Here is a 16,355-nt window from a genome sequence, read left to right on the forward strand (position 1 = left end):
CAGAAATGTATCCTAAAGTGATAATCAGAAATGCCCACAGTGATTTATGTGAAAGTTTTCATCACGGAATTATTTATATAGCAAAAAAAAATGGAAACCAACCTGACTGACAATTGGGGAAGCTAACATGCAATGCTTTGGTCATATGAGAGAATACTGCATTTTGAAAAATGTTTATATTAAACAAAACAAGATTTAAAAGAATAGAAAGTACAATCCCAAATTTGTATCCTTATAGATGGTGAACATTAGTTATATTTAACTGGTGCAATTATGTCTTATGTTAATTTTCTTTATGTTTTTGAAATTTTTCAGATTTTTTTATAATCATTTTTTAAAAAGATTTATTTATGCATACAAGAGCTGGGGTACAGGCCAGAGCTGGGGATGGTGGTGAGAGAATTCACCAGAGACAGAGTGGGGAACACAACAAGCAGACTGAAGTACACTGCTGAGGGGAGCAGCGGGTGCAACAGGAGAGGTCTACTGCGTCATGTGGTTTTCTCTCTGGATGGCCAGGGATCAAACTTGTGCTGTAGAGGCTGTGGATTGCTTCATAGTGCAGCGCTTAACCCCTTGTACCACCGGGGAGGCCCTGTAATCATTTTATTATAATAAGTTAAATTTAAGGACAAAAATAAAGATACCTGCCATCTCCCCACTGACATTTTTTTCACCGTTTTTATGCTTTAGAATAAAATTAATTCATTATTTTTTGTTTTTAAGTACTTTTTTCTTACATTGTTAATTTTTGTACAGTATATGATTTCTCCCCTCAGATGTAGTCACCACAGTTCCCACCAGAGTATCCTAGTCCATCATCATAGTCTCTTGTGCTCTCCCTCCAACCCACCATCCCTTCCCACTTCCCTCTTGGATGCTTCATATCTGTGGTCAGCTTTCAAGGTTTTTCTTTGACACTTTGTTTGATTTCTCTACATTCCACATTTAAATGAAACCATTTGATACTTATCTTTCCCCATCTGCTTATTTTGCTCAGCATAATCCTTTTCAGCTCCATCCATGTTGCCTCAAATGGCATTAGTTTATCTCTTTTGATTGCTGAGTAACATTCCATTTTGTACATATATCACATCAGTCATCTGATTCGGAGCGTTTAGATTGTTTCCGTATCTTGGTTATTGTAAAGAGTGCTGCAGTAAACATAGGAGTGCAGGTTTCCTTTAGAATTAGTGTTTTGTGTCCTTTGAATAGGTTCCTAGGAGTGGAATACCTGGGTTGTATGGCAGATCCATTTGTAGTGTTTTGAGGATTCTCCACACAGCTTTCCATAGTGACTGCTACAGTTTACATCCCCACCAACAGTATAAGAGGGTTCATTTTTCTCCACATCCTCACCAGCACTTGTTTTTGTTTGTTTGTTTGTTTGTTTGTTTGTTTGTTTTTTCACATAAGCACTGGGTCAGAAGTGCAGGAGGGTGAGAGAATTCACCAGAGCCAGAGCAGGGAGCAGAGCAGGCAGAAGGACTGAAGTACACTGCTGAGGTGAGCAGCAGGCGGCAGGAGAGGTCTGCGCACCATGTGGGACCCTCCTCCAGTGGTCGGGGAGCAGCCAGGGATCTAACCGGCGCTTCAGAGGCTGATGGGCAGCTACTGGCAGCTTTGCAACCGGAGGCCCCTGTTTGTTTTTTTAATGTGGGCCATTCTCACTGGAGTGAAGTGGTATCTTATAGTGGTTTTGATTTGTTTTTACTGATAATAAGTGATGGTAAACCTTTTTCATTTGCCTGTTAGCCATTTGCATTTCTTCTGTGGAGAAGTGTCTTTTAAACACTTCTCCCCATTTTTTAATTTTATTTATTTATTTAATTTTTTTTTGAGTTGTGTGAGCTCTTTGTAGATCTTTGGTATCAGTACCTTATCAGTTTGGTATCAGGTGTATGGTGTGGGAGTATTTCATTAAGGTGTCTCTTTGTTTTGGTTGCTGTTTTGTCTGTCTAGAAGCTTTTTAGTTTGATGTAGTCCCAGCTGTTTATATTTTAGTTACTTGTGGAGATGAGTTCTCAAAGGTGTTTCTGAAGTTATGTAATGAAGTGTTTTGCCTATGTTTCCTTCTATATATTTTTAGGTGTCAGGCCTTACATCCAAGTCTTTTATCCATTTTGAGCTGATTTCTGCATATGGTGTGAGATAGTGTAGTGGCCTAGTTTCATTCTTTTGCATGTGACATCCAGTTTTCTTAGCATCATTTAGAGAAGAGACTCCCTGTTCCAGTTTATATTCTTTGTTCCTTTGTTATATATAGGTGACCATATATGTCCCACCAGACATGTGTTCCATTATTTATCTTAAGTCTTTGTTGATTCATTACCAAATATTTATACCTACAGCATTGGGGCTGTTCTGAGTGTTGGTGCAACAGACAAAACCTGTTATCAAAGATCTTCAATTCTATTAAATATTAAAAATATTAGCTATAATTATATGGAATTAATTTTGGTGTTATATATGAGTAAAAGTCATTGCTGCTCAGGTGCCAGCTAAGCTGAGTCTAAATTAATATGTATATATTACTTAGACAGCATTTGCTATTACCATATACTGGGCGAAGTGCTTCATATAAATTTTTTCATTTAATTCTTATAGTCAAGCAGTTTACCCAAGATTACACATGTAGTCCATGGGAAAGCAGGGTTTCAAGCTTGTCTGCTAAATTGAGTTGCTTTAAATTTTGAGCCACCCATTTTCATTATTGTAGTATTTATACTGCAGACTAAAAGGAAGAGGAATGATGATGTAATACATGTCTGTCTGTCTGCTTCTGTTGTTTGATTAAACAACTGAGCTACGTCTCCTTCAATTTCATTCAGAGTTGGATTGAGCCCTTTCTACCTTCATTATGATACTGTGAGCTACTGAAGAGTTTATTCATCTTTGCATGTCCAGTTACTTAGTACAGGGACTTGGCACAAAATAGGCCCTATATAAATTTCATTGTGTGAATGAATGAGTTTTCTAATTTGAATGTTTAGAGGACTAAACAATATAGGATAAAAGTTGGGGGGGAAAGGTTATAATCTGGGAACAAAATTGAGGCTCATTGATTAGTATGTCTTGAACTTTAATACCATAAGGCTCCATGAGGGCTTAAATTTGAGGGCTTAAATTTAATCTTTGGATCCAGGCTGCAAAGATTGTTACTGGGATGTGAATTTGGAGTGTGGTACTGCGCTCTGTATTATTGACAATTTACTTAAGAGAGTTCTGAGGCAGGTAGTGTAAGGACCTGTGAGAAATACCATCTTTGGTTCTATTTCTACACATTGTATTATTTTCACAAAAAACCCAAACATTTCCTAGATGCTTTAAGACTTGGAGAATTCTAGAGGACACCCTGTCGGTCACAGAGTAACATCTGTCAGAAATTACTTTATGTGTTTATGTATTGCTTCCTCCTATAAATCTCTTAATGTTACTGCTTAAGAGAGTAAGGAAAAGAGACACATGAAAATGGTTATGCTGTTGGTAGAGAAGTTGCTTATTAGTGTATAAAATTCTTTTTAAGTTTTGAGATCATTTTAAGCTGACATAATCATATAGTTTACTTATAATCCCTTACTGAATTGAACTTGAATTCATAACTTTGGGTTTCTAGTCATTTAACCTGTGGATCACATTTTGTTGTGTTTATTCATAGGTATATCCTATTCCATTTTAGTAATAAACTAACACTTTACTAAACCCACTACTATATGCTACCTGAATTTTACATCCAAAATTTTCAAGGCGTTACTTTGCTGTGCATTGTCATCGTCTTTTCATTTAAAAAGTTTATTTTCTTTTTAGATGTTGATTTATAGTCACAGCCTAGATTGTTTATATAGTACCCAGATTTGTAGTACCCATTGTTTACTGACCATTTCTTTTGCTAAATTTGCAGATGGATTAAGTGATGAAAATAATGATGATCGAGTATTAAAATGCTGTCTTCAATACCAGGAATTATTCCCTTGTTCTGTTGTTATACTGTGCACGTGAGTCTCATAGTAATTTTATTTTTTTTTTAACAATAGAGACATAACAAAGAACTTTTAAAAATCATATTGTATACAACATACCAAGGATCGAAACATAACTTTCTAAATCTGCCAAGTAAAAATACTCAGTTATAGCTCACATTTCTAAAGTGTGTAATCTATAGAAAAATGAGATTTGAATCTTATGTAGCAAAGTTTCACTCAATTTAAATTATGTAATATTCAGAGAACTCTTGAAAAATCAGAGGAAAGTCAATTTAACACCCCAATGAATAGTTCTCAAAGAAAAATATCTGACAATTTAGTGGTTACGAGTCAAGTTTTGAAACTTTTATTATGGAGAACTTCAACAATATTGAAAGTAAAGAAGCATTAATGAATTATGTACTAGATACAACCGTTATCAAAATTCTGCTATGGTGTTATTCATACCTTCATCCACTCCCTGTCCCCCTACATGGTTATGTTTAAGCAGTTCTTTGTATTTTGAGGAAAAATATACATTTATTGGAATGAACAAATCTTAACTAGACAGTGTTGATAATGCATACACTAGTGTAGTCCACATCCTTTTGAATATATAGAATACTTGCATTATCCCAGAAAGTATTTCTGTGCCGCTTTGTGCTCTTTTCCTACTTTCTTAAGGTATAAAATTAGATCGTGTATTTGAAACTCCTATAAATTTTTAAGCACAGCTTTAATTGCATTCCACAGATTTCAATATGTTGCACATTTATTTTTGTTCAATACATTTTATAATTTCCCTTGTGACTTCCTCTTTGACCCATAGGTTATTTAGATGCTTTTTCTTGATTCCAGATATTTGCAAATTTTCCAGTTATCTTTTTGTTTCTTATTTCTAATTTAATTATGTTGACTTAAGAGCACAATTTATATCATTTCTATTCTTTTACATTTGCTAAAGTTTATTTTATGGCCAAGAATATGATCTACCTTAGTGAATGCTTTATGTACACTTGGAAAGAATATGTATTTTGCTCTTGTGATTGGAGTAATTCTGCACATTTCAATTAGGTTATATTGGTTGATAGTATTGTTTGGGACTTCTATAGCTTTGCTAATTATTCACCCACTTGTTCTGTGATTACTGACACAGGACTATTAGAATTTTCAACTATAAACGTGCATTTATCCATTTCTTCTTTCAGTTCTATTTGTTTTGCTTCATGTATTATAGAGCACTTTAGGAGAATTGGCCCCTTTCTCATTAGATAATGCATCTCTTTGTCTCTGATAATATTCCTGGTTTTGAAGTCTTTATTTAGTATTAATATACCTATTATCTTGGTATATCACGTTCCATCCATTTACTTTTAACCTATGCTAAATTTGTCTGTCTGATTTTGCATGCTATTAACTTTTTCTGTTAAAACCTTTAGCACATTAATCACATTATTTTGGTCCTGAAACCAGGGAATGAATTAATCAAATTGTTTTAAGTCCCCTGTCAGATACCTTCAACATCTGTGTCATATTTGAATATGAGTCTGTTGATTACTTTCTATCTTGGCAGTGTGTTGTTTTTTTCTGGACAAAATTTATATGCAGATTTTAGGGCTCACCTGCTCTGTGGTTTCTTTCCTTCTTCAGTTTCTCTCTTAACTTTCTATCTGTTAGCCAGTCTTGAACATTGTCTTAGGACATTTAAAGCTCTAAAGCTTTGTGAATTTCCATTGTCACTAAATCATTGAAGATTTGGGGATTGCCCCCACGCAAAAAGATAGACACTTGTAGCTCTCATCAATATAATTTTTGTGTCTGGAGGTATGTTTGGATAAGTCATTTTACCTCTTTACATTTCAGTTTGTCATCTTTGAAATGGAGATAAATAGTGCCACTCCTACCTAAGATGTTTATTGTGATAATTAAATGGATTGATTGATTGAGAGAGAGAGAGAGAGAGAGAGAGAGAGAGAGAGAGAGAGTGTTGTGTTGCTTAGAAAGTGCCTGGTATTAGGAAAAGTTAGTGAATCATAATTATTTTCCTCAAAAGCTCATGTAATTTTACTCTGTTGTATGCTCATTTCTTCTTTGTTAATATTTATGTGGAGAATCACCAACCTCTGATTAGATCCCGTGTGTTTTCAGTTACTGTGTTACTTATCTTATAAAAATATTTTTTCCTCTTAACCCCAACCTCAGGGATGATAGAAATTTAAGAAACAAAGGCCTTATAAGTGGTGTGAAGTCACTCAGTAAAGAAGAATTGAGTGCAGAGTTATTAAACTTATCTCTGAACACAGATGTATGTCATCAACCTTGTATATCTAAGCAACAATTGAAAGAAGGTAGTATTCTTACTGTGAATAACTAGAAATATACGTATTTTTGCATTAAGATTTTTGGTAACAGTTGTAATTAATACTAAGTTTTCATCATGTACATTTAAAATAACATGATTGGGAATATATGCTGGAATGTAAATGTTAGAAATAAGTGAAAACTATAATGGTAATCCAAAAGCTAGCATAGTTAACATTATTGCCTTCTGCATATACTTTTATGAATTAATTTGAGATTTTATACACTTATTCATTTTTACGTATTTATGATTACTGTGTGCATGCTGTTTATACATTGCAGACTATACCTTTTAACTAAATACTAGCTGTAGGAAATGTTCACTTAAGGTGCAGAAAATTTAACTGCTTTCTTTTTAAAATCAGCCTTATTTTCATAACTTTCTATTACTTAAAAAAACTAAAGACCTTACTGTTGCTTGTCTCTTTTCAACCAGAATAATTTGTTTTATAGTTTGATATTTGATGGAATATTATTGTTAAATCTGACATTATTTAAAAATACATTCTACCTTTTCCCTCTGTGGGGAAGATAATTATTAAAATGTCTAATATTGCAAGTACTTTTTATATATACTTACATACAAATCATATATTCATATACCATTTATTTGATCTTTTTGATTACCAAAAAAAAAATCTTTCTTTTATCATAATATTCAATGGTATTTAGAAGGAGTAAGAGATATTTTAGTTTGTTGTTTTTCAGGAGTAACATGCCTTTAGTTTGGTGTGTTACTATCATTTTAAATTCTTAGTTTGTATTTATAGAGATAAGTCACTTAATACTTTTAATTTGGCCATAAAGAAATTGCACTTGCAATTGCAATTATCAAGATAGTAATGTTAATGTTATAATATCAGTTGAAAAAATAAAAGCTCTTTTTGAAAGGGAAAGCATAAGCAGTGGTTAAGGCTGAGACTTTGGTCTTTTTAAAACAGTTTATTGATGTGGGCTATGATTAGAAGAATACAGTTTTTGAAAAATAAAACACATTTTGATCCTTGGTTTTCTTTAGGTGCAAAGTATTCTCCCCCCCCCCCATTTGATAATAATATAATTAAAGTTGCAAAGCACCATAACATTTCTTCAATTCCTACCTGTAAAAATATTTCCTTGCCTATTGTCAAAAAGACAGAGCATTTGCTGGGCCTCCCTGGTGGCGCAAGGGGTTAAGACGCAACCTATGAAGCTATCTGCAGCCACTGCAGCACGAGTTCCATCCCTGGCCAGGGAGCTACCCACATGGCACAACAGACCTCTCCTGACTCGCCTGCTGCTCCCCTCAGCAGTGTATTTCAGTCAATGTGCGTGTTCTGTTCCCCAGTGTCTCTGGTGAATCCTCTCACCGCCCCCCCCATCTCTGGCCTGTACCCCAGTTCTTGTATGCATAAATAAATAAAGATTTTTTTTTAAGATTTATTTATTTATTTATACAAGCACTGGGTACAGTCAGAAGCGCAGGAGGGTGAGAAAATTCACCAGAGCCAGAGTGAGGAATAGAACAGGCAGACTGACGAAAATACACTGCTGAGGGGAGCAGCGGGCGCGACAGGAGAGGTCTGCGCCCCTTGCCTGCGGCCGGGGATCGAATGGGCGCTGCAGAGGCCTCACGAAACTTCATAGCCCCGCGCTCAACCGCTGCGTCACCAGGGGAGGCCCTAAATAAATAAATCTTTAAAAAAACAAAAAGCATTTGTTAAAGTAATATATTTGTGTTGCATCTAAAACAAATAGACTGGAGATACCTGTTTCTAAATATTGTTTTTAAAAATGAAAGTGCTAATTTATTTTCTAGGTTATTTAAATATTTAAATACTAATTTTTTTATAGCCAAATATTAATTATATATACTTAAATATTATGTAAATGTAATATTGATGGTTTTAATTAGTGTCCTAAATGAAGCTTGTAATTATTTGTTTTAAAGAAGCAACATCTCTGCAAGAGAGCTATGAAGAAGAATCAAAAAATTCTGGACTATCCATTTTACTTGAAAGCATTATATCTGATCTTGAAAAATCCCTTGGAACAGCTTTATCTTCAATATTAGAAACAGAAATGAAAATTGCTTTTGGAGACCTTTGGATGGAGGTGATTATTTCAGTTCAATTACCAGAAAATTTCTTTTGTATTTTTATATATTTGTTCCTTTTATTGTGATAAATACATAAAATGCATAAGCTTTATTGTAATAATCTATATCATGCTGTATTTCCTCTTGAGTTTTGAAACAACATTTTGCAAATGAAGTGATAGGCATGTTTTATCTTTTGTTTTTTTCAGCACTTTTTTTATACGAATATTGTGTCAGATACACTGCACCCATGGAGCTTCAATTAACTTCATAAAAATTTCTTTCATATTTAGTTTATTTGAGTCAAAATGTTTAGTGTAGGAATTTTCCCTAGCAATATGTATTCAGAGAGCGAACTGTATATTTTGACTTATGTCTTTTAATATGAGAATCATAGTATAAATTTATTTACATTAGCAAGATATTTACATTAGCAAGATCTTTTGATTTTGTTTAGATTCACATCTTTTCTGAAGTCGGTTTGCTTGCCATTTGTTTTATTTCCCATCAATTGTAGATTGTGTCTATTCCAGATATTGACTGAGAGGTTAATATTTGCCAACATACTGTGTGTGCTGGTTAATTATCTTATCAAATGTTGAACCAAGATGATGAAGAGTGATCAGAAGATGCTAGGAGAGTTGACTTTAAGTAATTGCATATGAGTGATTTAGAAGAAGGACATGCAGACAGTTTGTAATACTAAATGATCAATCTTCTTTATGAACATGTTTTTGCAAGAGTATAGTGTCAATTATTAGTTATGTACAAAGTAATTAGATTTACCTCCTCATAGAAATGCTGTGTTGAAAAATAGATTGAAGATCTTTGCTAACTAGAACTATTCCTTCTTTTTTGTACATAGATTTAGAAACTGTACTAATAAGAATTTTACAAAAGCATTTTTCAGTAGAATTAGTATTTCATTGGCTTTTAATAAAATGCCTTTTCTTTAAAAAGAATTCAACTAACTACTTTACCCTAAAATATACATAAGAATTCCTAAATAAGTACTTTAATCACAGGAATAATAAATAAGTAGATATTAATTTTTTTCTAAATTATTTTTAGATGCTATACTTGAAACCACCATGGACTCTAATACATTTATTACAGTGCTTTAGAAAGCATTGGGTGGCTGTATTTGGATTAATTATGGAAAAGAATTTGCTTTTAACCATTGAGAGCCTATATGAAAATCTCTGTAAAGGTATGAATCTTTTTTATTTTGTCTTTATCAGTGTTATGTTAAAATGTTAAGTTAGACTAGCAGATATTGCCCATGGAATATGAGGATGAATTAATTCAAAATTGGTTAATTAGTTTTTAACTATTTATATTTCTAATTTCAAAAGGGAATTTGTGTTAGCTGGATGACTGGATGTAGTTTATAAAATTTGTGACTGTAATGGTGATACTGTTGTTATTCCTGGATATTGTGAATATATAATTTTTAGTAATATTTGAAAACTTTTAAGCCATATTTTAATATTTGAGTATGCAAATAGAATTACTCAGATTTTTTTCATTTCTCACTATGTTTAGCACAAATACTTTATGACATTTCATGTGCTAATTTAAAAAATAGTGTCTTAGGTTTCTGTTTAAATATTTGGATAAGTAATATTTGCCTTGTTGCATAGTGAATTTTAGAACTGGAAGAAATCATCATCATTCAGTTGCTGGAGTTTAAATATGCCACACAGATCCTTAGGCTTCTTGTGTTTCCGAGCTACCACAGGTTGACAAGGGTGGAAAGGCTGATGGAATATCTTGTAGGTGATGGGCCTTTAGCCCTTAACTCCAGTTTTAACCAAGCACTTTTATTTTATTGTGTATGTGTGGAGAGTCCATGTAAGATTTGAATATGAAAGACTCTGAAAGAAAAAATGTGAAAAAAACTGATCTAAGGTTATTAAAGCCCATGTTTTCAATTAAGGAAACTAGCACTGATAGAGTAAGTGATTTGTCCCAAGTTACACCTTTAAGAATGACAACTGGAACCATTACTGGATATCAGTTGGTTAGTGATTTTTTTCTAACTTTGAACATGGAGTGAATCTGTCTTACTTACTTTCTTTATGTGTTAGTTATATCCAATCTTTTTAAAAAATAACTGTGGGGAGCCGCCCTGGTGGCCTAGGGGTTAAGTCTCAGTGCTCCCACCTTAAAGACCTACCGCAACAGCCCGTTTCACCCCCTGCTCCCCTTAGCAGTGTATTTCAGTAGATCTGCTTGCTCTGCTCCCCATTCTCTTCTGGTGAATCCTCTCACCCCCACACCTCTGGTCTATACCCCAATTCTATGCAAAAATAAATTAATAAGTAAATATCTAAAAAATAATTAAAAATTGTGAATACAAGCGGGCCACTAACAACTTGAGTACTTGAATGTTTGAATTAAATTTTAAAGGTCCAAGAGTCAGATAATGAAAAATAAGAGATAATTTTATCACAAAATGTGTAGCACTTGAGCACAGATTTTTAACACCAAGATTCCTGGAAGCTAAAGACAAAACAAAACCATAATCTCTTTCCCTGAAATTACAAGCAGTTTGAAAAATGTTTTCTAGCTTAAAAAGTTTCCTTTAAGGGATTTAAAAATCTTACTTGGGGGCCTCCCCTGTGGTGCAGTGGGGTGAACGCAGTACTATGAAGCTGTCTGCAGCCTCTGCAGTGCGGGTTCTATTTCTGGCCGGCCAGGGAGATACCCACATGGCATGGCAGACCTCTCATGTCTCACCCGCTTCTCCCCTCAGCAGTGTATTCCAGTCTGCCTGTTCTGCTTCCCACTCTGTCTCTGGTGAATCCTCTCACCCTCCCGCGCCTCTGACCTGTACCCCAGCTCTGTATAAATAAATAAATCTTTTTTAAAAATAATCTTACTTGGTATCTAATGAAGTGGTAGGTGTTGTGTGAATGTTTATTTTTAAAAGTTACCCTTTTTTTTTTTTTTGAGGTATTGAACATCTTGTTTTTATTTTTTAATTTTTTTTAAAATAATAAATTTTATTTTTATATTCCCCATACAATTGCAACCCCCCCATTCTGATCCCAATCCCTCCCCTCCCGCCCCCCACCCCCTCAAAAGTGTCTCTGTTTCATAGTTTTTTGTTGATTCTGATTTTCACTTTCTTATAGTTATTCATTTTCCTGGTCCCTTATGTAAGTTTTCTAGATTCCTGCTATGAGTGAGACCATCCGGTATTTTTCTTTTTCTTTCTGGCTTATTTTGCTGAGCATGATCCCTTCCAGCGCCATCTATGTTGCTGCAAATTGCATGTGTTTGTCTTTTTTGAATGCTGAGTAATATTCCATGGTGTATATGTACCACATCTTCTTGATCCAGTCATCTATTTTTGGGCATTTGGGTTGTTTCCAAAGCTTAGCTATTGTAAACAGTGCTGCTATAAACATAGGGGTGCAGGTGTTCTTTGGAATGGATGTTTCTGTGTCCTTTGGGTAAATACCTAGGAGTGGAATTGCTGGATCATATGGAAGCTCTATGTTTAGTAGGTCCAGAAATCTCCACACAGCTCTCCATAGTGGTTGGACCAGTTTGCACTCCCACCAACAGTGCAGAAGCGTTCCTTTTTCTCCACACCCTCGCCAACATTTGTTGTTGCTAGTTTTTTTAATATGTGCCATTCTCACTGGTGTAAGATGGTATCTCATGGTAGTTTTGATTTGCATTTCCCTGATGCCAAGTGATGTTGAACATTTTTTCATATGCCTGTTGGCCATTTGCATTTCCTCTTCAGAGAAGTTTCTTTTTAGCTCTTCTGCCCATTTTTTGACTGGATTATTTTCTTTGTTGTTGTTGATTCTCATCAGCTCTTTGCAGATTTTTGTGATCAGTCCTTTATCATTAGTGTTGGGTGCAAAAATGTTCTCCCAGTTGGTGGGGTTTCTCTTTGTTTTTGTTATTGTCTCTTTTGCTGTGCAGAAGCTCTTTAATTTGATGTAGTCCCAGCTGTTTATCTTTGCCTTCACTATCACTGCTTTGGGTGATGTGTCTGTAAAGATGTCTTTGATGTGCAAATCACATAGTGTTTTGCCTATATTTCCTTCTATATATATTATGGTTTCAGGTCTTATGTCTAGTTCTTTAATCCATTTTGAGTTGATTTTTGTGTATGGTGTGAGGTAGTGGTCAAGCTTCATTTTTTGCATGTAGCGACCCAGTTTTCCCAGCACCATTTATTGAACAAACTTTCTTTGCTCCAATGCATAGTCTTTGCTCCTTTGTCAAAGATTAGTTGACCATAAATCTGTGGGTTTATTTCTGGATTTTCTATTTGATTCCACTGGTCTGTATGTCTGTTCTTGTTCCAATACCATGCAGTTTTGATGATTATGGCTTTGTAGTAGAGTTTGAAGTCTGGGAGAGTGATGACTCCATTCCCTTCTTTTTTTTTCAGGAGAGCTTTGGCTATTTGGGGTTTTTGGTGATTCCATATGAATTTCATCAATACTTGTTCTATTTCTTTGAAGAATGACATTGAAATTTTGATTGGAATAGCATTGAATCTGTATATTGCTTTTGGTAGGATGGCCATTTTAATAATGTTTATTCTTCCAATCCATGAGCAGGGGATGTCTTTCCATTTCTTTGTGTCTTCTTCTATTTCTTTTAACAGTGTTTTATAGTTTTCTTTGTATAGGTCCTTTACCTCTTTTGTTAGATTTATTCCCAAATATTTGATTTTTTTTGTTTCAATAATAAAAGGGATGGTTTTTTTGATTTCCTCTTCTTCAGATTTATTGTTTGTGTATAGGAAGGCTACTGACTTTTGCGTGTTGATTTTGTATCCTGCCACTTTACTGAACTGATTGATGAGTTGAATTAGCTTTTCTGTGGAGTTTTTGGGGCTCTCTACGTATATTATCATATCATCTGCAAATAGTGATAGTTTGACTTCTTCTTTTCCTATTTGGATTCCTTGGATGTCTTTCTCTTGTCTTATTGCTCTGGCTAGGACTTCCAGTATTATATTGAAAAGCAGTGGTGAGAGTGGACATCCTTGTCTTCTTCCAGATCTTAATGGAATTGCTTTCAGCTTTTCACCATTGAGAATGATACTGGCTGTTGGCTTGTCATAGATGGCCTTTATGATGTTGAGGTATGTTCCTTGTATCCCAAGAAGTTCAAGGGCTTTTATCATGAATGGGTGTTGCACTTTGTCGAAAGCTTTCTCAGCATCTATTGATATTATCATATGGTTTTTATATTTCTTTTTGTTGATGTGTTGGATAACGATTGATTTTCGGATGTTGAACCATCCTTGTGTCCCTGGAATGAATCCTACTTGATCGTGGTGAATTATCTTATGGATACATTGTTGGATTCTGATAGCTAAAATTTTATTGAGGATTTTTGCATCAGTGTTCATTAGGGAGATTGGCCTGTAGTTTTCCTTTTTTGTGTTGTCCTTGTTCGGTTTTGGTATTAGTGTAATGTTGGCTTCATAGAACGTGTTTGGTATTGTCCCTTCCTTCTCAATTTTTTGGAAGAGTTTGTGAAGGATAGGCACTAATTCCTCTCTGAATGTTTGGTAGAATTCATTTGTAAATCCATCAGGTCCTGGGCTTTTGTTTTTGGGGAGGTTTTTGATTACCATTTCAATTTTGCTGCTTGTAATTGGTCTGTTTAGGTGTTCTATTTCTTCTTTATCTAGCTTTGGGTGATTGTAGAGTTGTAGGAATTTGTCCATCTCCTCTAGATTGTTGAACTTTTTTCCAAAAGTTACCCATTTTTAAAAGAAAGATAGTTTCCTGGCATTGTCTTTACCTGTAGAAGTAATTTATTAAGTGTTTATCATTATGTAAGAAACATGGAACAACATATTGGACACATCTTCAAAGCAGATTTACAAAATGTGCAGAAATACTTCTTGTACCTTTTACTGGAGCATGATTTTAGTTGGTTCTACCAAAAGAGAAAGCCCATGAACCATATATGATGGTTAAGAGATTCATTTTAAAAGAGGGCCATCTTCCATATTTCTGTTTTTCCAGATGGAGGTAGTGTTTTGCTCTTACATGCAGCTGACAGGTAGTAGGGAGAATCTCTGACTGGCAATAAAGAGATGGTGACAGTACCTTCTGCTCAAAAATCTTATTCTGGAATCATTGTTTGCATAGTATATTGGTCCTTGGTCCAATGAGGCCAATAAGTCTCTCATGCCTACTATTTACTTGTCAAGAATATATTATAGATTGTAATAGTATCTTTTGCCCTAAAATAATTTTGAATTAGAAAAATCAAGGTTTATGATTTTGTTTACTAACTTTTAATGGTATCCTCAGCTGTTGAATTACACATGTGCCTTAACTTTAGTAACGTGTATCCTTAGATCAGTTCATAGGAAATCATGTGAAAATGACTCATATCTTTTACTGACTTTGTTATTTATATTAACTTTAGTCTAAATAATTACTTCTTATATAAACATTGAACTATTTCAACCATGGAGACTTCTTTTTATGTTGTGTCTAGATACTGAATTTGTCATTGTTACTCCCCTTTTTGGCCATAATCTTAGTAAAGAATGTTTAAAGTCAGAAATCAAATGTTCAAGGACACAAGTCCTGGACATAGACCACATTGGAGTAACAGCCTTAGCAGAAGTTATGAACAATTGTGTTCTCAGGAGATTTCCTAGGTTCATTGAATCCACATTATGTGCACAGTACCTTTCAACTCTGTTTTCCTACATGAATTTAAATTAGTCATTAACTTTAAAAATAACAATGTGTTCTTGTAAGGAAATACTCTAGGTTTTTGTTGTTGTTTTTAGTTGATAAAGGGAAAGCTGGGAGGTTGGCTCTTACTATCATATTAAATTTGAGTTACTGAATATTGTGTATTTGATTATTAAAATCCTTTTATTTTCATGTGACCTTGCAGTATTTCATAAGCAAATACTGTATAAGTGAGACAGAGTAACTCATAATTTTTTGCTAGTGGAGAAAGGGACTTTTTTCACAGAGTCTCTGAAATTGTGAACATTAAAAGAAAAGAAAACAAACACACTGTAGCATGGCTCTTTCAAATCCCCTTGAAAACAGTTGTGGAGAATTTTTTTTTTAAAGATTTATTTATTTATGCATATAAGAGCTTGGGTACAGCTGAGAGGTGTGGGGGTGTGGGTGGGTGAGAGGATTCACCAGAGACAGAGTGGGGAACAGAACAGGCAGACTGACTGAAATATACTGCTGAGGGGAGCAGTGGGTGAGTCAGGAGAGGGCTGCTGTGCCATGTGGGTAGCTCCCTGACCAGCCGGGAGATCAAACTCGTGCTGCAGAGGTTGCGGACAGCTTCATAGGTTGTGTCTATTGTTGTTATTTATATCAATTTATATTGTCGTTATTTATAATAACAACCCCTTGGGCCATCAGGGAGGCCCCAGTTGTGGAGTATTTTATCCTAATAGTGGAAAACAGTTTTTTTCTGTTCTGATTTTTGGTGACATTACAGAGTTGTTTCATTGTTCATAGCTTTTAAAATCTCAGAAATTATTGTTATAAGTTTTGGATTGAAATATTAATGTAATTTTAGTTCTTTGAAAAAGTTGTTATACCTTCAAATTATTCTTTCACTTAACTAATTTATGGATGGGGCAGTAGGAATGTTCTAACTTCACTAGTCCATAGTTAACTATTATCCAAATTGCATAATTTTTGCTGACATGGTGTGCACAGAAAAACTAATAAATTTAATTTCTAGTAAATCTAGTTTTACATTTCTTATCATGGAATTTGAAATTAAATCACAACCCGATAACTGAGTTGATTATAAGAAGCACTATAGGTGACTCTTCTGATGCCTCCTTAACCTGTATGTGAAACACCTTCATTTTTTAAAGTCTGTAGTTTTAACTAAGTGGCTTGGTGATTATCTCCCTTCTGAAGATTATTATATTCTTTCACTTTATTTTGTACCTTGAAGTTGAC

At 34.4% G+C, this 16,355-nt stretch overlaps 1 protein-coding gene across 1 annotated transcript in view; it reads left to right on the forward strand.

The window, feature by feature from the left end:
* SWT1 (SWT1 RNA endoribonuclease homolog) overlaps positions 1–16,355 on the forward strand; it is a gene marked incomplete at both ends in the record, with an annotated part of 72,079 nt that overhangs the window by 23,323 nt on the left and 32,401 nt on the right. The window contains 4 exons of the mRNA XM_084250348.1: positions 3,902–3,995; positions 6,165–6,310; positions 8,254–8,417; positions 9,472–9,610. Of these exons, the coding sequence (XP_084106474.1) occupies positions 3,902–3,995; positions 6,165–6,310; positions 8,254–8,417; positions 9,472–9,610 (543 nt within the window). The remainder of the gene's footprint in view (positions 1–3,901; positions 3,996–6,164; positions 6,311–8,253; positions 8,418–9,471; positions 9,611–16,355) is intronic.

The sequence above is a fragment of the Talpa europaea genome (assembly GCF_964194135.1).
Source record: "Talpa europaea genome assembly, chromosome: 12".
NCBI lineage: Eukaryota > Metazoa > Chordata > Mammalia > Eulipotyphla > Talpidae > Talpa > Talpa europaea.